Here is a 19,645-nt window from a genome sequence, read left to right on the forward strand (position 1 = left end):
TTATATGTTTTTGACAAACTTTCTGCAACTTGTTCAAATAATAACTGAGCAGCTTCTACAACCTCATTCGAATGCCTGAAACTAATCTAATGTGACCTGCAGAAGCGGCATGCAGAAGAGAAGTGGAAGCAAAACAGGAAAAAGGGTCTAACTAGCCCATTCCCTCCCCTCCTCTACCAATTCCCTTTTTTGGTGGGCTTCCCCCCTAACACAAGGAACAACAGCAGAGGAATACTTATGCAAGTCTGCCTGCCTCTCTCTTTGTTTTCCCTTACATCCAGTCGTCTGCCTGAAATGTTGAACTTTAGACGCATGTGAGTGTCAGTGGGGGTAGTGCAAAGCTGGATTTTTTCTCATTGACTTTGCCTGCAGTTTTTTAGTTTTCTCATTGACCCGACAGGGCTGCGTGCCTGGGCTTCTTTCAGACATCAAACGAGTCATAGAGGAATACGAGAGGACAGCATTTAAGAACTTCTGCCTAAAACAAAAGAAATCTAGACTCAGGTTAAGCATTAACCGCTCTGCTCTTCACATTGCTTCTGTAGCTCATGTTGATATCTTTTCTCTGCACAAGAACGTTGCAAGGTTGGGCTTCTATTTAAACGCCTCATGGCTCAAAGTCCCTCAGAGTCACGTCCTGCAATTGTCTCTGGAGTGGGTGGACAGGGAAGATAATAAGAGCGTTCGAGTCGGCCTCAGCAGCAGTGAGGCAGAGGGCAAGAGGCATCTGGTTGTCCAGTCATCTAAGGAAACCATCAGTGTGGACCATGTGTGCTGCAGCTCTGGAAGAGTATTGTGGGTCCATCTTCTGGGTGAGTTTAAAAACTTTAACTTACAAACTCAAACTTTTGACACGCAAAAATATGATTAATACATTTAACAATACATTCACTGAAATATGTATTATACCTGTATGCAAATTTCTTTTTGTTTCCGTTTATTGCAAAATACCAATTAGAAATCTTCAGACTCAGAAAAGTCAACATTATAAGCGTCTTCTTACTTCAGGACTTCCATATTTGATTTGGTTGTTTTGTACAGATTTTATGTAATTGCATTGATACTACTGATACTAGATTGTGGTCTAGACTAGCTCTATCCAAAAAGCATCCTGAGATAACTTCTGTTATGATTTATCATTATGTAAATTTTGATGAATCAACCTCTTTGGTGTGTGTTAAACAAATATAAAGGATCTTTTTTTTTTTTTCACTCCTGTACACAGTGAGCTCAGTCGACATGTGACTGGCCAATAATGATTCAAAATGACTCAGCATGTTCAGTTGACCACAGCATGTTTATGAGCTGTAGTTCTGCATTCTTATGAATGTTGGGGGGGGAAACACTTGACATTGCTGATTTTGTCAATCATTTAGTATTGTTTAGGTGTCTTTCCTCCAAGCAAAAAAAGGTTTTGAGCTGAAGCTATTAATTGATTTAAGCTTCTCAAATGGGAGAATTTTCCTGACTGAATATCTTTGGGTTATGCAGTTTGTCTTACATAAAAGACCTGTCACCCATAATTGCACATAGTAGTAACATAGTACTTTAGCTTTACACTAATGAACACCTAATGGAGTTCAGAAAATAACCCACAGTGACGCATCTTACTGTACTGCTCTGCTCCACATTTTCCTCTTGAGCATGGATTGAGAGTGTAGACTGTGATGTGGATCTTGATTTTATTATATGACTTCAAGTATTTGAAATTCTATGTAGTCCTTTCAAAGCCTATTAGCACCCATCTCTCTAACGCTCTTATTTCTCCAGAAGTGCACTTGCTTCTCCACAGACAGCAGTAAGCAGAGTCTTAGTGCTTAATTACATGTAAGTCACTGTTGATTAAATTTCTAATCAGGGAGGTATGGTGTGTCCCTGCAGTGTAATATAGTGAGCCCACCAGGGACACTGATAGGAGTTTGTGTTTCTCCAAGACTGATTTATTGATTGACCTAGAAGGGGAGCATACAGATGAAGGTTTTAACCTTGTGTGATATATGTCTGTGCATCTCAGAATACCTCATATCTGGACAGAGAAGACCCAGACCTCCCAGTATGTGTAGAGCAGACGGTGCTGGTCTGGATCCCCCTGGGGTTTCTGTGGCTCTGTGCCCCAATGCACCTGGTGTCTCTCTGCAGGAGGACACAAATGAGCACAAAACACCTGTCCAAGATCTACCTTTGCAAACAGGTAATGCACACAGCAAGAAAAAGAAGCAAACAGACACATAGGCATGATGTGGTGATGAGAGGGAAGAAAAATAACTTATTTTAATTAGAGTAATGGCAGCAACAATTACCCCATGATTAGTGGGGTAATGATTTGATCTGTCTATTCTTTCTCTTTCAATAAAAAAATCCAGAATGTATGAGGCATTAATTGTTAATTAGTTGGATGTCTTGTCTGTCTTTCTCCCCTCAGCTTGTGGTGTCTCTGTTGTTCCTGACAGCCATAGCAACCCTGGCAGTCACATTAGGAGAGGATTTTGGTCCTATTAAAGACCCCCCTTCAACTGTGAAAAATCCTGGTGTATTCTACGCAAACCCCATCTTGTACGCTGTCACATGGGTAAATATAGCTAGTTTTATATTTATTTAGAGCTCAAGATGGAAAGATTACATGTTTTTTGAATGTTCTGACATGTCCTCTTTGTTAGACCCTGCTGATGTTGTGTCAGGAAGGAGTGAGGCGGAGGGAAGGATCAGTGGACTCCGCCACTCTCTTTGTCTTCTGGTTGCTCCTTGTTCTGTGCGACATCTTCCCTTTCCAGACCCTCCTACGAGAGGCACTCAAGCTGGTATGAGACATTCAGTCAAGTTGGGGCATTGAACTATAACCCCGATCCCAAACAATTTAGGACTTAATGTTCAAACTAATAAATGTTACTGTTTTCTGTTAATATTCACTCATGTGACGTGTTGCTTGCAAGGGCACGTTTACCACTGTTACATCACCTTTTCTTTTAACAATATTAAGTAAATGTTTGGGAATTAAGGACACTAATTATTCATGTTTCAAAAGTTTAATTCTTTCTCATTCCTGGTCAACAGCCCTTACTATAAAGCCATGCTCTCGTAAATGAGCATTCCCAGCACATCCCAGAAAAAGATGTCATCTGGATGGCAGCATGGCATTAATGTTGCCTCCATGCATGTACAAGGCTGCCCATCATGCCGTAGGCACTAACACACCCCCATACAATCACAGATGCTGGCTTTTGAGCTATACACTTGAAATCTGGACTCCTCAGGTCACAGGACACATTTCCACTTTTTGTCAATCCATCTCAGATGAGCTCAGGCCCAGAGAAGTCAGCAGCGTTTCTGGATGTTGTCTTGCAGGGATGAACTGAGTTTACAGTTTTCCCGAAGTGTTCCTATGTAGTAATATCATTAATGCAGTCATGACGGTATTTGATGATCACAGGCGTCATTCGTGCTGAGATTTCTCCACATTCCCTGAATGTTTTAATATTATGGATTGTAGATGGTGGTCTTTCACAACCATATGAACTTTGCCCTATCCTTGCTTGGGAACAACTGAGCCTTTAGAGGATGCCCCTTTAATACATAATCATGATACTATTACCTCTTAAAGGTTAAACTGTTGTTTACATGTAGAGCCTTTTTGGAATATGTGGCAGGCACCAAATTCAGAATTTTATTTATAGTTTAAACATTAAGTATTTTGTTTTTTTTACTGTATTCAGTTAAATAAAGGTTTTTTATTTACATTTAAAAAACACCTCTTTTAAGTGTTTTCAGGCAGAAAATTGGCAGGCAGATTTCAGAGCTTTTTCAGAGATTTTTTTCAGTTCCATCTCCAGATATAAAGACCACTCACTGATTCATTCACATCTTTCTTATGCTAATCTTTGACCATCAGGGAGAAATCAGTGATGTTCCTCGCTTCTGTCTTTTCTACATTTCCTTTGGGCTGGAACTGATTGCACTTGTTCTTTCTGCTATTCCTGATATTCCACGAGATGCTGAGGAGCATGTAAAAAAGGTACCTAAGCACCCAATTTTGTTCTGATGTTGCAAAATTCAAAATAATGTAGCAAATATAACACATTCATCACTTCAGCTTGCTTTGAATGTAATCCACTTGTTTGTCTTTTTTTGTTTTTGTTCACAGAATCCTGAGGCAGGTGCAGCATTTTTGAGCAGAATCACTTTCAACTGGTTTAACAGGTAAATCAAATGTTGCCACAATAAGAATCCCAGCAAATACCCAGGCATGTACATCACAACTTCCAACTTCTCCTTTTCTCCCCAGTATGGTGTGGAAGGGGTACAAGCAACCCTTGGTTCAGGAGGACATGTGGGAGCTGAATGAGATAGATAGCACTTCTTACATCAACAAGCGTTTCCAGAATATCCTGCAGTCAGAGTTGGCAGCAGCTCGAGTCCGTTACCAAAAAAATTTGAAGAAGAAACGTGATGGGAACAGAGACAAAGCCCAGGAAGAGGCCTGTAAAGCTGGCCTCTCCAGCGGTCTGGGGAAAGGCGTCAGCCAGGACGTGCTGATGATGGTGATTTATTATTTTAAAAGATTTATTCTGTTCTGTTTATTAAATCTATTAATGGAATGAAGTCTATCAATGTGTGCTCAAAGGCAATGTTCAATCAATGGTTTTCTTTAGGAGGAAAAGGGAAACAAAAAAGATGAAAAGAAGAAGAAAAAGGACAAAAAGAAGGAGAAGGAAGACTATCCCAATTCATGGCTGATCACTACCATTTACAAGACCTTTAAATGGATTCTGATAGAATCTGCCTTCTTCAAACTTATACAGGACTTGCTGACTTTTGCCAGTCCTCAACTCCTAAAGTAAGTCAACCTACCTCTCCCTGTGCACCGAGACATGTTCACTGATTTCCTGCAGTTGTTTTGCAGCTAATTTGGCATGATCAATATTTGCCATTTTTTCTATTGATTTTCCCAATGATTAAATTTTTAAAAATACACATACCTTGAACCTGTTAAGTTACTGCGTCGCTGTCAACAAATCATGGTTTACAATTTACTGCTATTTACTCCTTCAGTCTGTCAGCATTCACTGCAATTATTAACTCAGGGTCAATAAACTCACGCCAGTAGATTCTTTTTTCAAACACCTAATCTTTAGCGTGAATCGATGCTGCATCTGCGTCAGGTGTTGTTACTTGAGGCTTTTTCTTTACAAAGTGGAGCAAGAAAAAAACTTTATACAGTCATTTTAACATCCGCAGTATCACATCCCAAGACCTGTACATAGACTGATCTGTAAAAGGGTTCTACTCTTAAAATAACATTGGCAGTGGCATTGTAAATGTTCTAACCCTTTTAGTTTAACTATTTACTACTCATCACTGGTTAATTTAAACATCCACTGATAACAGCAGGGACACAAGGCTGGGGAAATGGTGAAGTAAAGAGAAAAGTAAATAGGATACAAAATGAAGGAAAGGATAATAATGATTTACACAGGAGACCATTTTGACATGAAATAGGGTCAGTGTAGGTGTTTCCAGTGATACTAATGAAGGTTCTGTACCATTTATTGCAACAAAGTCTTTCCTGATAACAAACATGCACAACAGCAGCACACTGACACTGTTTGACCTGAGTGAAACTGAACCTTAATTAGTAACATTAGTAACAACTGTGTTTACTTACTATTTTCAAATGGCTGCTGTTAAAAGGTCTATTGATAAGATCGAGATAAATAATGCCATTGCCGTTAGATGCTGAAAATATTGTGGTAGCAAGTGCCTAACTAACTTTTCTTTTCTTAGATTGATGATCTCCTTTACTCAAGACAAAGACAGTTATGTCTGGGAAGGATATCTGTATGCAGTGCTGCTGCTGGTCGTGGCCATTTTTCAGTCTCTCTTGCTGCAGCAGTACTTCCAGCGCTGTTTTGTGCTAGGGATGAAGGTTCGCACTGCCATCATGGCTACAGTGTACAAAAAGGTAAAAACACAGTGACATTTTCTTTCTTTACCGTAGACAGTGTTAAAAAAGAAAACAAATTACCATACCTATTCACGTCATAAGAAATAAATTACTCTAATTGTTTTGACCACACAATTGTCACTAAAAAAATGGAATGGGATTCATGCCTCAGTGATAACTGTACCTGTAGCGGCGCCTCCGACAGCCCCCTTCTGCTGTGTTTATTTACTAGAGCGTGAAGTTAAAAAAGTGTTTTGTATTGTCTCTGTATCTTATATTGTCAAAACTACCACAAAATTGTCCTACTCTTACTTCATTCTTTCCTTTTTTCCTTCTTCATGCCTTTTTCAAGGCATTGGTGGTGTCTAATGAAGCTCGTAAAGAGTCAACAGTTGGGGAAACGGTGAACCTGATGTCAGCAGACGCTCAGCGCTTTAACGATGTGACCAACTTTATCCACCTGCTGTGGTCCTGCCCTCTACAGATCATTCTGTCCATTGTTTTCCTGTGGCTGGAGTTAGGACCATCTGTGTTGGCAGGACTGGCAGTCATGGTGCTGATGGCACCTATTAATGGACTGTTAGCCACTAAGGCCAGAAATATCCAGGTCCGCAGAAATACACACACATACAGGATAGTTGTTACTTGTTACTGTCGAATATAATCCATTAACTATTCCTCAACGTAGAGCTTTTTTTTTTTTTTACATTTTCTAGTGACATTTTGTATATATCCTGTCCCTGTACTATGAGCTATTATGATAACAGTTTTGATAATTTCAGTGTTTCATATACTGTGCTATATTTTGACTTTACTTGAAAGGCCAGTGGAGTATTAGAATTTTTTATTATGAGATTAGAGAATTACTAAATTCATAAAAACAAAGATCACATTTCAAAATTAGTTAAAAGTTTTGAAAGTTCTACTTGATAATTTAAAGAACAACTCATTTTGTGATCTACAACCCTCGTCTGTACTTTGCCAAACAACCACATAATCGCTATAAGAAAGTCTCTGTGCACTGGTCATAAAAATGTGTGAAAACACACAGGGATTAAACCACATTTCATTACACAGACAACAAGTTTGTACATGTGGAGCCATATACTAATTATAAACACTACAATCAGAAGTGCATGGCAACATTAGCCCTTTTAAAAAAAATAACCAACAGATAAGAAAATAAAGAAGCATGCATTGACAAATGGTTTTGTAACATCTCGTGTAGTTCTGGATGCCTAACTGGATTGCATTAAACCAAATGTACACATGTTGATAAACCAAATCCATTTTTTTTTTTTTGTCTCTCTTGAACGTTTACTGAGATACTTTTCCTAACTGATTATTTTTCAGATAGAGAACATGAAGTTCAAAGACAAGAGACTGAAAATTATGAACGAAATACTCAATGGGATCAAGGTGAGTACCTTATTCAGTTGTTTGAACAACTGGCGATAATTGGTAAGTTCACCACCTCTGCACTTCTTTTGTGTAGAAAGTTCAAACAGATTGGTGGATGTAGGGGACTTTCCTCAGATGAAAGGGTCTCAGGATTCAGAAAAATGTTGAAATGTTAGTCAGCAGTGCCTTCTATTATACTGCATCCACCACCTGTGGTTTCTTACTTAAGGTTTAAATGCTATCCCTCTGTTTCTCCACCCTTCCTTTTCCGGATCTTTCACAATGCCCCCCCCCCCCCCCTGCTCTTTGTGCTCTTTGACCACCAGATTCTGAAACTGTATGCATGGGAGCCATCCTTCCAGGTGCAGGTAGAAGACATTAGGGGGGAAGAACTAAAGGTTATGAGGAAGTTTGCCTACCTGTCATCTGTCGCCACCTTCATCTTCAGCTGTGCTCCAGCCCTGGTGAGTCCTGTGTAAAAGCCTTGCAAAACACAAGAAGCAGCAGGGGGTGGTCCCTTTTTTTCTCAGACTGATGTTTCTTGCAGGTTTCTCTGGCCACCTTCGCAGTGTTTGTAGGGGTGAGCAATGACAATGCATTGACTGCTGAGAAAGCTTTCACTTCCATCTCTCTATTCAACATCCTCCGATTTCCGCTGGCCATGCTGCCCATGCTCATTGCCGCCATGGTGCAAGTAAGGGAACAACAACTCACGGTACTTGCATGCATTTAAACCTGTGCTAAAAGGTCGCTAACGTGTTCTTTGATACTTTAGACGACAGTGTCTAGGAAGCGCTTGGAGAAGTTTCTGGCCGGTGAAGACCTTGACAGTGACATTGTGCGCCATGACCCCAGTTTCAGTATGTTCACCATCAGCATTTACACCTGTTTCATCAGTTTAATTGTACATATACAGGACATATATCCTCTCTGTCCATCTGTTTTCATCTCTCTGTTTCTGTTTTTATCTTATAGACTCTGCTATTAGCATTTGTGACGGTTCCTTTGCATGGGAAAAAGAAGCTGAGCCTATGCTGAAAAAGTATGTATTGTTGTGTCAAACACAAAATCACATATTTGGATGTTGCATCATATGGATGCAAAATATTGTATACGTTTCCTCCCTGCTTTAAAATATATATGTTCTGTGTTTGCCAGTGTGTCTTTGGATATTAAGCCAGGTCGGTTGGTAGCAGTAGTCGGTGCTGTAGGCTCAGGAAAATCCTCTCTCATGTCAGCCCTTCTGGGAGAGATGCACAGCACAAAAGGCTTTATCAACATTCAGGTGACGTCGTATTTCTGCCTGTAAAAAATGGGTTTAGCCAAGGACATATAATGTGCACCACTTATTGTTCTGTTAATTGTTAATTAAAATGACTGAGCTCAAACCATTACCCAAAGTAGCTGAAAAGATTACGGTGTATGAGGATGATTCTTCCACTATTAATGATTGGATATTTCTTTCCCTTTCGAGCACAAAAAGGGATTCTAGAGTGATCTCTCTGTCATCATCATCATCATTTAAAGGCAAAATTATTCAGGGTGTTATTATCTCTGTTTGTCTGTTAGGCTCACAGTAAATAAATAAAAAATTCCCCCGGGTCTTAATTAATTTAATTTATTTGATGATTAAAAATACATAGGTAGTTACAATCATCATGCATTAAAATACAATAAAGCCAAAAAAGCTGTTAGTGCTCCAAATCCACCTGTGTTTTAGACCTGTGATAGAAATCTTTTTATTTCAAATAAACAAAACAATTTCACAAGAGAGACAAAGCTTCTCAAAGAACTGGTTGATACAAACTTTTGACTAGTGCAGATGAATAAACTTTCCTAATCTGTATCAATATGCCCTTTCCATTGCAACACATCACTAGTGTGGTTTCTGTGTCTGACTTATTTTCTTTCTGTTCAGGGTTCCCTTGCCTTTGTGCCACAGCAGGCCTGGATCCAAAATGCCACTCTAAGGGATAATATCCTGTTTGGCTCTCCCCATGAGGAGAGGAGGTTCCAGGAGGTGATACAGGCCTGTGCCCTGGCTCCGGACCTGGAGCTCCTGCCTGGTGGTGATCTCACTGAGATTGGAGAGAAAGTAAGATTGAAGGATTTGACAGTTCAAGGGTTTAACGATGATAGTTATGGAAGTTTTGTTGCTTGCATTTGTCTGATCCAGTGTAAGCACATTCTGGGTGTCCAATGAAAACACAAACCCAGTCAAAATGAAACATTTGACAATTTAAAGGTCCAGTGTGTCCAGTAATGTAATGTAATTGTAAGTATTTATTGTCAGGAATAGAATACCATAATCATGAGTATGTTTAATTAGTCTATAATCACCTGAAAATAAGAATCATTGTGTCACAGAGTCCTAAACAGACAAACCAAACACTGATCTACATATGGCCTTTTGCTTTCAAGCTTTCAATGTGAATTTGCCAACTAGAGTTTTTTTTGCTTGGAAAGAGAGGGGTGTAGAGTAAATAGTATTCATGTGGTTGCAATTTGAAACTTCATCGCTAGATGTCGCCAAAATCTACACACTGTACCAATTATTTAAAAATCCAACTTCCAAAGACTTTTTTTTTTTTTTTTTTCAAAAAAACAATTTCAAAGAACATCATGTCTGGCATCATTTCCTCTCAAGGTCGTGGCTGCTTGCATAATTGTCTTCTATTGTTCTTCCTCTCCTCTCCTCTCCTCTCCTCTCCTCTCCTCTGTCCACAGGGCATCAACCTATCAGGGGGTCAGAAGCAGCGTGTGAGCTTGGCCCGGGCAGCTTACAGTAAGGCTGATATTTACCTGTTAGATGATCCCCTGTCTGCTGTGGACTCCCATGTGGGAAAGCATCTCTTTGAGAAAGTGATTGGACCCAATGGCATACTCAAAGACAAGGTCTGTGCTGAGCCTACATTAATGCATGGATCAATATAAAATGTTTCCCTTCAGAAAAAAACACTGTTTGAATAAGATTTAATTCTTAGTTTTGTTTTAAATATATTTAAGCAAAAACATCAAAAGATGGGAAATTAGCTCAAGCCATCAGCTTTTGAATGGCTGGCGAATTAGAACATTTATCTGTCAGTAGCTCACAATACACATTTCCTGCACAGCATTGTTAGCAAGCAGTTCAGGTTATGAGTTTATTTTTAAACCAAAAATAGAAATACAATTTATAATGGATTTACAATTGTAGTATTCCATACATTTTCACTGCCTAAAACAACTGAAGAATATTTTACGTTTATCCGAACAGACTCGTGTCTTGGTGACTCATGGAGTCAGCTTCCTGCCATATGTAGATGAAATAGTGGTCTTGGTGGATGGCGTGATTTCCGAGGTGGGATCCTACAACAGCCTTCGTGCCAACAAAAGAGCCTTTTCTGAGTTTCTAGACACATATGCCAAAGAGAAAAGCAATCACACTGATTCAGAGTCAGGTAATTACATCTGTTTTATCACTGCTTGATGTCAGCTGCCTAAAATACTGTGCTTTTTGATGTGACCACAAACTGTGGCTTACAACTGTATAAAGTTTTCTGTGATTATGAACTACTGTATATATAAGATTATTTGCATGTATGATGCAGTCACATTTTCAATTTCTTAAACTGATGTGATTTACTCAAAGAGCACAGCCAATTTAATAAAATGTACTGAGACACAATTTGTGATATATGACTATATTTGTTCAGCCCGTTGCCAGGACACTACAGATGTAGAGCTCATCCCTGAAAGAGAGGACACTCAACCTGACTCTCCTTTGGAAGACGCAGTTTCTTTTACACTGAAAAGAGAAAGCAGTATCCGCCGCAGCCAGCGCAATGGAAGGTTAGCACAGTGAAGCCATGGCAAGGGCATAGCGAAAGAAAAAAATAAAAGAAGTAGCTTGTTGGTGTGCAATTGTGTTTGTGAGGTGTAATTAATGTGGAGGGCTTCATTAAAGGTACATGAGTCATGATTATTATAAAAGCTCATGTCCAAAATATTCATGTATTATATCTCAGAGTATTCAGGAGAAATGCATTATTCTCCCACTACATATATTTTTGTTTTCTTTATGTGTCTGTTCTCTTTTTCTAGTGTCAGACTAAGAAAAAATAGTACCCTAAAGAAATCGGAGGATTTTGGTGAATTAAAGAAAGGCCAGAAGCTAATAGAGAAGGAAACTATGGAAACAGGCCAGGTAATCTAAGTTATTGTATTATTTTCAACAGTACAAATGACATTAGATTAGAAAATTAGAACTTTTTTCTGTGCCCTTTTCTCTCCTTTTTTTATACAGGTGAAGTTCTCAGTGTACCTTCAGTACCTGCGTGCCATGGGCTGGGGATATTCTGTCTTGGTCTTTGTGGTTTACTTCATCCAGAACATTGCATTCATCGGTCAAAACCTGTGGCTGAGTGACTGGACCAATGATGCAGTGCACTACTTCAACAAGACATACCCTGCTTGGAAGAGGGACACCAGGGTGGGAGTGTTTGGAGCTCTGGGAGTGGCTCAGGGTAACTGAACATTTAGTACAGTCACTACTTTTTAATTTTGCAAATATTCATTCATAAGGTTCATACAAGTTAGCTTCAAAGTTAAAGTTTTTTTTAGTCACAGGAAAAACCCCCTGGTTCCCCTCGGTTTATTTTGATCCAGTTGTTGTTGCCGCATATCCGACAAATTGTATGAAAGGAACAGTTTGACATTTTAATAATAAAAAAATGTCACTATTAAATAATTTAACTTTTAACTATGAAGCCAGGAGGTTATTAGCTCAGTTTATGCTGCGTTCATATCATATAGGTTGCATGGTAGAGATGAGGAAAATGTTTAAAACGTGAGTGCTCATGACAATTATAATTATATTCAGCAACAGACTTGAGCTGACATGACATAATTTTTACTGCTCCATTTGATTTAAACAAACGAGATGTAACATTGTGATGTTTGCAAACATTATTCAGTTATTCACATTATAAAATAGTTATTAATTCATATAATTATATTATATAATTAAGTCATTATTAATAGTTTATCCTACTTTTTTCTGCTCAATATTTGCTAAAAAATATTAATTTATTTTCTACATTTTCAGTCACCTTTTGTTTCGTTTTCATCATTCACTGAGGACCACATTATTTGTTTAATGCTTAATTGCTTAATTAACTTGTTGTGGCTCAAACACATAGACTAGGTTATCCTTATTTCTTTGCTTAATAGATGATAAAAATGCTAACATTAACAACATTTATTTTTGATGTTGTCTTCCTCAACATAGTTTTGAGTATATTTTTGTGTGTGTAATAGCACAAATGTCACTTTATCCTTATCCTGTCACTTATTTTTGCACTTTAAGGGGAACTGGAGAGGGGGGCACTGGCACTTTCTTTGTAAATGTAACTACTGCTCTGTGTTGTGCTCTACACACAATTTCGTTGCCTTTGGACAATGACAATAAACTCTTGAACTGAACTGAATTGAATTGATACAACAGATACACTGTGTTAAAGAAGATGCAGAACATGGTGTCTTGTTCAAGTAGAGAAGATTTTGTATTTTACAGTGAATGGGACTAAATAAGAATATATAATAGCACTAAACCTCAGGGAACATGAAAGTGCTGCCTGCTGTCATTTTACTTAAAACCATCAAATTGCTGACAGCTACTTCTGTCGTTTGTGCCACTAGAGCCTAGTTTCATGCTGTCATACTCAATGCTGAAAGGCTAAATGAATTTATATCGCTGCTGCCTCTCTTTTATAGTGAATGGTGCACAGAATACTTTCTGCAAACGTCATTGCAGCTGCTGTTCTTAATTCAGTTCAGGTCAGGTCATTTTTTGTCAACAGCAGACAAATTTTCTTTTCTGTTGATGGCAATTTTGAATACCATGTGCTTTCTATATTTTCCGAATAGAGACTGTACATGTCCATCAATCAGGACTGGCTGATATTAGAACCAGGTTTTGTATTGATGTGTTTTATTAACTCATCTTTGGTGTATTGAGGGACTTTGTAAAGCTTATTTAGCAGATTGCCCTTACTTTAGTGTTAAGCATCTTTTTGGTCATAGAACAATTGACATTCCGAACTCAAATATATGTGGATAAAAATGCACGGCTTTCACTGTGTGAAGATGTTGTTATTTATTTTTAGAAACTTCTTCTATTGCAGGCTTTTTTGTGTTCCTTGGTACACTGCTCCTGGCCAATGCTTCAGTCAATGCGTCTCGCATTCTGCATTCAAGGCTGCTTAACAACATGCTGCGGGTTCCCATGGTGTTCTTTGATACCACACCCATTGGAAGGGTGGTCAACCGTTTTGCAAAGGTAGGATTTATCATTATGTTTGTTCTTAAAGTTTTTCATTTTGTTCTTTGTTCTTTTTTTTTGTTATAACTAATGGTTATGATACATTTGATTTAACTTGAATACATCTGCATGTAGTCATCTTCATTGGAACAATCTACTGGACTGTGGAGTAAAAGCAATTTCACTCCTCAAATAAAATAGCTTTGTCAATTCTGTCTGCAGCTTTTATTACCATGGAGATTAAAATTTTGAATCCCTCCAAACTGCTTCTTGTCCATGTGATGCCTCCTGAGGTGTCAAATAACCTAGATCTAGGAAGTAGGTGTTACTGACTAACTGAGCGATTCAGTGAGATTGGATTGTTTTAATCTATTGGGTGTGCCTTAAAAGCACTGTAATAAGTTACAAATGACGACTAACTTTTTCCCCTCACTGGTTATAAAGGACATTTTCACAGTTGACGAAGCCATTCCACTGTCCTTCCGCTCCTGGCTCCTGTGTCTTCTGGGTGTACTGGGAACACTTTTTGTCATCTGTCTGGCCACACCTTTTTTCACCATCATCATCATTCCTTTGGCACTACTCTACTACTTTGTACAAGTAAGCTGACCAAACATGAACCGGGGAAAAGAGACTGAAGAAGAAAATGTGTCTTGTCTTGAAAACTAACAGAAAGAAATACAACTAGTGGCTTTCAAAGAGAGATTTAAATATTTGATAATTAATTTTTCTTACCTCTCTCTACACTTAGCGATTCTATGTAGCAACTTCAAGACAGCTGCGACGGCTGGACTCAGTGTCTCGCTCTCCTATATACTCACACTTTAGTGAGACAGTGTCAGGTCTGTCGGTGATAAGAGCATACGGCCATCAAGAAAGGTTTCTCAAGCACAACGAAATAACCATTGATGGAAACCTCAAGAGCGTCTACCCGTGGATAGTGTCAAACAGGTCAATACTGAAATCTCTCTCTTTCATTTTTCTAATGGAATTGTCAGTGTGTTTCACTGCAACTCACTTATATTTGTGCGTTTTGTGTGCATGTTTGTTCATTCTGCAGGTGGCTGGCCATCCGTCTGGAGTTCCTTGGAAACCTGGTGGTGTTTTTCGCTGCACTGTTCGCAGTCATTTCCAGAGATTCTTTGGATAGCGGCCTGGTTGGCCTGTCTATATCCTACGCCCTTAATGTCAGTGACTGACATTTACACTCTTATCACACACACACACACACACACACACACACACACACACACACACTCCAGATAATGTTAATATCAATAGTAATTAGAGTGTAACGATAATCTATAATAATGCAAACAAATATTCTCTCCTACTGGCGTTTCGCAGGTAACCCAGACCCTTAACTGGCTGGTGAGAATGACTTCAGAGTTGGAGACCAATATCGTAGCTGTGGAGAGAGTGAGTGAATACAGCGAGCTCAAGAATGAGGTATGTTGAATTGATGGCTTTTTTCTATATTCACAAACCCGACTGTGAACATGATTTAATTTGCACCTGTCACAAAGGACCAGACGACTGTATCAAATTCCCACTGTTTTTCTTTAATTGGATATGCACTTTAGTTGCTGGCGTTGAGACTGAGGGTTAAGAGCTGAATAGTGGCACGTTATCTTTCCTTTGAATTTTAAATCAATGTCCTTTGAGATTTATACTTTTCAGATAGAGGTGTATAACATTTTTAAGGTGTCTTTCAACAGTGTCATTACTTGTGTAATGAATGTGTTGTATCTTCTCATACAAATAGGCATTTTTGTAACTTCGACCAGAAATGGACAGATGTATCATCACCTTGACAACTGTCTATTATATCTCAACTACAATGCGTGTCTTTGTTTTTACAGGCTGAGTGGGTAACTGACACTCGACCTACAGAGAAGTGGCCTGAGGAAGGAAGGTTACGCTTTGACAACTACAAAGTCCGTTACAGACCTGAATTAGACCTGGTGCTGCATGGAATCACCTGTGACATTGGCAGCACTGAAAAGGTCTGTGTGTATGTCTCTTTACACCTGTCAATGTGTTTATGTTGCCTGTAGAGAAGATGTATATTTATTCGTGTGTGAATATTAATTGGAATGAAGAGTACATAAAATCAATAGTATTGTGCCAGTATGCAGCTAAATATATCAAATATGTGCCATACATTCAGGGGGTCAGTGGAGTGACATTAAATTTAAAACCAGGTTAAAAAGAATCAAGGGAAAATGAGGTACATTAACATTAACTTAGGTTACTAAATCAAACCATGAGCACACAATAAACACCCTTACACCATATGGGAGGATGGTTGTATTTACCACAGAGACTAACAAAACACACAAAGGCAAAGGCACAAACCTCTTTCCCACAAGAGTGCAAACTACTGAACTTAGTAACATGGTAGTAACACACAGACTCAGCTACCGACCCACTAGCAACAACTTTGCAGCTCCCTCCGTGCATTGAAGTTCCAGCTTCTGATTATATGACTGCCACCAATCATCACCGTAGCCTCAGGGGAGTGCTTGCAAAGATATAGACAGAGGAGAACACAGAAAGAAAAACAGACTATACGATGGCACATAACCCTACACCTGTAAAATCAAATGGTTCAGATAGGTTTAAAAGAAGCCAAAAGAGAACCTACATTTGAATTTCTCTTTAGTCATCTGTTATTTTGTGCCTTTCATCTTTTCTCTTCTCTTCTCTGTAAGAGGTTTTCTTTCTTCTAGTCTGTGTTGCTTTCACAGAATGCTTAATTGATGTGGCCTGTTTATTTTTTCCTGTATTTTCTCTTGAATCTCTTTCATTAGTCAGAGATATGTACATACATGTATGCACAGATAGAAAGGCATAATATGTAGCCTCTTATGTTATTGAAATAACTGTATAATATATACTCCAAACACACTCCAAAGCCCATCTGTTTTTCACAAACTCAGTATAAAGCGCTGCAAATCATTACTTGATTATTATTGCACATCCTGTTTACATCCAGAGATAAATTGACAGTGATTGTAGGTAATAAAACTCCTACAGAAGCCCTAAGCAGTCATGCATTCATACATGTCGGTATAATTGTTGTTATAAGAGTAGCGTAGTTCCTGTGTAAGGTATGAGTGGTCAAGTGAGAGAGTGAGCAGTGCAACAGAGCAAGTTAGCAGTAAATGTTTGGTTAGAAAGAAATGTACAGTGTAGGTTGCAGTAGGTGATTGAATAAAAGGCTACAGTGTCTCAAAGTCAACTCCAAATCATTTCACTGCTGTGGGAAGTGAAAGGGGGTTAACCCTAAACGTTGGAACAAACTTCAGTATCTCAAGAAAGGTGTCTCCCCTGTGCCCTGTGGAAAAAAAGCCTAATTATTTCAAGATCTCGAAAAAATTATCCCATTACTTCAGGATAAACATTTGCCATTTCAAAATGATGATATAAATAACTCTAAATCTTGAGAAAACAAATTAAATGAAGTGGTTATCACAAGAAAATGGAGGAAATTAAATGTATGAATGCATGACCACTTAGGGCCTTTGTATAAAACCTAGATTAAACCCAGATTAAATGATCTGTCAGTCATTTATCTGGTGTCTCACTCCTTACAGATCGGTATAGTGGGACGCACAGGAGCTGGTAAATCAAGCCTGACCAACTGCCTGTTTAGAATTATTGAAGCCGCTGAAGGTCGTATCCTCATAGATGACCTGGACATTTCCAAAATAGGCCTGCATGACCTCAGGAACAGGATCACGATCATACCACAGGTATACACATAAATATCAACACTGACTCACACGCAGCATTCACTTTTAAATGATACACTGATTAATTTAACTCTGTGGGAGCAGGATCCAGTGTTGTTCTCCGGGACGCTGAGGATGAACCTTGATCCATTTGATAAATTCAGTGATGAGGACATCTGGAGAGTACTGGAGCTCTCCCATCTGAAGGCCTATGTATCAGGGCTGCATGAAGGATTGCAACATGAAGTCGCAGAGGGGGGAGAGAACCTCAGGTGGGCCATAAAAATAAACTTTTCTGCAAGATCAAAGATGCAAATGAGAACTGAAATGAGTTAGTGCGGATCAGCTTACTCTCAGCTGGGTCACACACACATTCTGTACAGTTGATGAGTTGCTGTAAAAATTGCTCTACCTGAGCATACACACCAAGGCTGATCTCTTTAGATGGTTACCTTGTCATCAGTTTGTGGTGAGTGTGTTGCACAGATGAAAGCCTAATGGAGTATCAATACACACCAGGCACACAGTTCAGGTGTTTTCACCAGCATGTCCTAAAATATCTCCAGTAAACACCATTCAGTATATTTTTAGCAAGGTCTAATGACTGCTCATTTTTGGTTTATTTTCATCTATGTATGCTTCTTTTAAACACTCTTCTGAGCATGTCACTCGCTTCCCAGTGTTGGGCAGAGGCAGCTGCTGTGTCTGGCCCGAGCACTGCTGAGGAAGTCCCGTATCTTAATCTTGGATGAGGCCACAGCAGCGGTTGACCTGGAGACGGACAACTTAATTCAGAATACCATCCGCAAAGAGTTTTCACAATGCACTGTCCTCACCATCGCCCACCGCCTGCACAGCATCATGGACAGCTCCAGGTGAGTTACTGACCCTTAAAATGTTTTCATGAGGTGCCATTACACACATATCAAAGGTCAATTTCTTTCTTCCTCCACTGTTGTTTGGTTTTGTGCATGGTGTAAAACCAACAAGTGGCCTTTAAAGCTTGAACCACACCAAAATATGATACATTATTTATGCAGTATTTTAACATGGGTTAATTCCTCCCACTATGAATTCATTTGTTGCCAAACTACACAAATAATGAATATTATTAAGCAAACAAAATTAAAATGCCTCATTATGTCTAATGTTCTCTTAGAGAAAAGTGTGATTCACAGGAGTGTTATCCGACACTCTGAACAGGTTTCACAGGCAGGTGCTTCAGCAGTTAGAATACATCCTCTGTTGTGACAAAAACCTGATGGCCACAGCTGCGAGGTCCAATTTAGCATCTACACACATCTTTACAGAGAATCAGACATGAAAAGATGTGTGACTTCAAAGTCTCCATTAGCTTTGCTAGCACCATAGACCAATAGTTGGTCTATTGTGGCTGCCAGCCAGTAACTATATTCACAATGCTCAGTGGGTTACTATTTTTATCTGTGTTTTTCCCCCATAGGGTAATGGTACTTGATGCTGGTAAAATAGTGGAATTTGATTCGCCGAGCAACCTGCTGGAAAAACAAGGCCATTTCTATGACATGGCAAAGGATGCTGGAATAAAGTCAGAGGACACCTCAGTTCTCTGATTTTGCACTTTTTCTTATGATTTAATTCCATAAATTGTTTTTGTCGTTTGATTAAAAAAGATGGATTGTGCTTCGATATAAAGACATATTGTAATATCTGTATTTATAAGAAAAATAAAAAAATAATTCATATTCTGTATGTAAATCATTTTATATGGGAACAATAAATATTCTTTCTCAAATGCTGCTCGATTGTTTTTAATAAAGAGAACTACTACAGAAGTTAAAATTTGAAAATCTGTGTCAAATTGAAAATATGCCGCAGAGGTAGATGATTCATAGAAGATTCATACACTCTCATGTATGTACAGAACAGTAAGTACACTATGATGCTCCAGCTAACAGCTAAAAACACACAGTCAAATTATAGGGGAGAAACACACTGAATATAGCATGCCCCCAGAAGCAGACAGGGATGAAGGCACAGAAGCATTGAGAGTTATGCACTGCTGTGGACAGGTTCAACAGAAAAACATATTTTAAACACATAAAAAAGGCTCACTTAAAAAAAAAAAAAAAAACATATCACTGTATGTTATATTAGCAATATTTTCACTACTCGTCATCAGACAGCCAAATATCAATTTAAGGGATCCACTCTCAAGGTAATACATTTAAGTCACTCCATTGTCCTCCTAAGTAACAAAACCATATTTCTTTTTTCTATGGTAGCAGT

General features: G+C 38.7%; 1 protein-coding gene across 1 annotated transcript; it reads left to right on the top strand.

Annotated features, from left to right (window-relative positions):
* Window positions 1-245: 245 nt before the first annotated feature.
* abcc2 (ATP binding cassette subfamily C member 2) lies at window positions 246-19,618 on the top strand. Its single transcript, XM_019260847.2, has 32 exons — window positions 246-812; window positions 2,015-2,191; window positions 2,423-2,569; window positions 2,658-2,798; window positions 3,887-4,009; window positions 4,139-4,194; window positions 4,280-4,535; window positions 4,647-4,831; window positions 5,779-5,956; window positions 6,291-6,545; window positions 7,292-7,357; window positions 7,666-7,803; window positions 7,887-8,033; window positions 8,115-8,199; window positions 8,315-8,381; window positions 8,498-8,624; window positions 9,258-9,434; window positions 10,067-10,234; window positions 10,596-10,779; window positions 11,035-11,170; window positions 11,423-11,525; window positions 11,625-11,844; window positions 13,504-13,658; window positions 14,085-14,240; window positions 14,392-14,591; window positions 14,701-14,827; window positions 14,988-15,089; window positions 15,503-15,646; window positions 17,240-17,398; window positions 17,483-17,649; window positions 18,058-18,252; window positions 18,840-19,618. Exons 1-32 carry the CDS (start codon window positions 768-770, stop codon window positions 18,967-18,969), a joined length of 4,716 nt encoding a protein of 1,571 aa, XP_019116392.2. The 5' UTR covers window positions 246-767; the 3' UTR covers window positions 18,970-19,618.
* The last annotated feature ends 27 nt before the right edge of the window (window positions 19,619-19,645 follow it).

The sequence above is a fragment of the Larimichthys crocea genome, chromosome III (genome assembly GCF_000972845.2).
Source record: "Larimichthys crocea isolate SSNF chromosome III, L_crocea_2.0, whole genome shotgun sequence".
Lineage (NCBI taxonomy): Eukaryota > Metazoa > Chordata > Actinopteri > Sciaenidae > Larimichthys > Larimichthys crocea.

Excerpts from the sequence above, each read along its gene's own strand:
- abcc2 (XM_019260847.2), top strand. The coding sequence starts at position 768 with ATGTGTGCTGCAGCTCTGGAAGAGTATTGTGGGTCCATCTTCTGG. Across the intron at positions 11,526-11,624 it reads AAACTATGGAAACAGGCCAG|GTGAAGTTCTCAGTGTACCT; the intron begins GTAATCTAAGTT and ends TTTTTTATACAG. Across the intron at positions 18,253-18,839 it reads AGCATCATGGACAGCTCCAG|GGTAATGGTACTTGATGCTG; the intron begins GTGAGTTACTGA and ends TTTCCCCCATAG.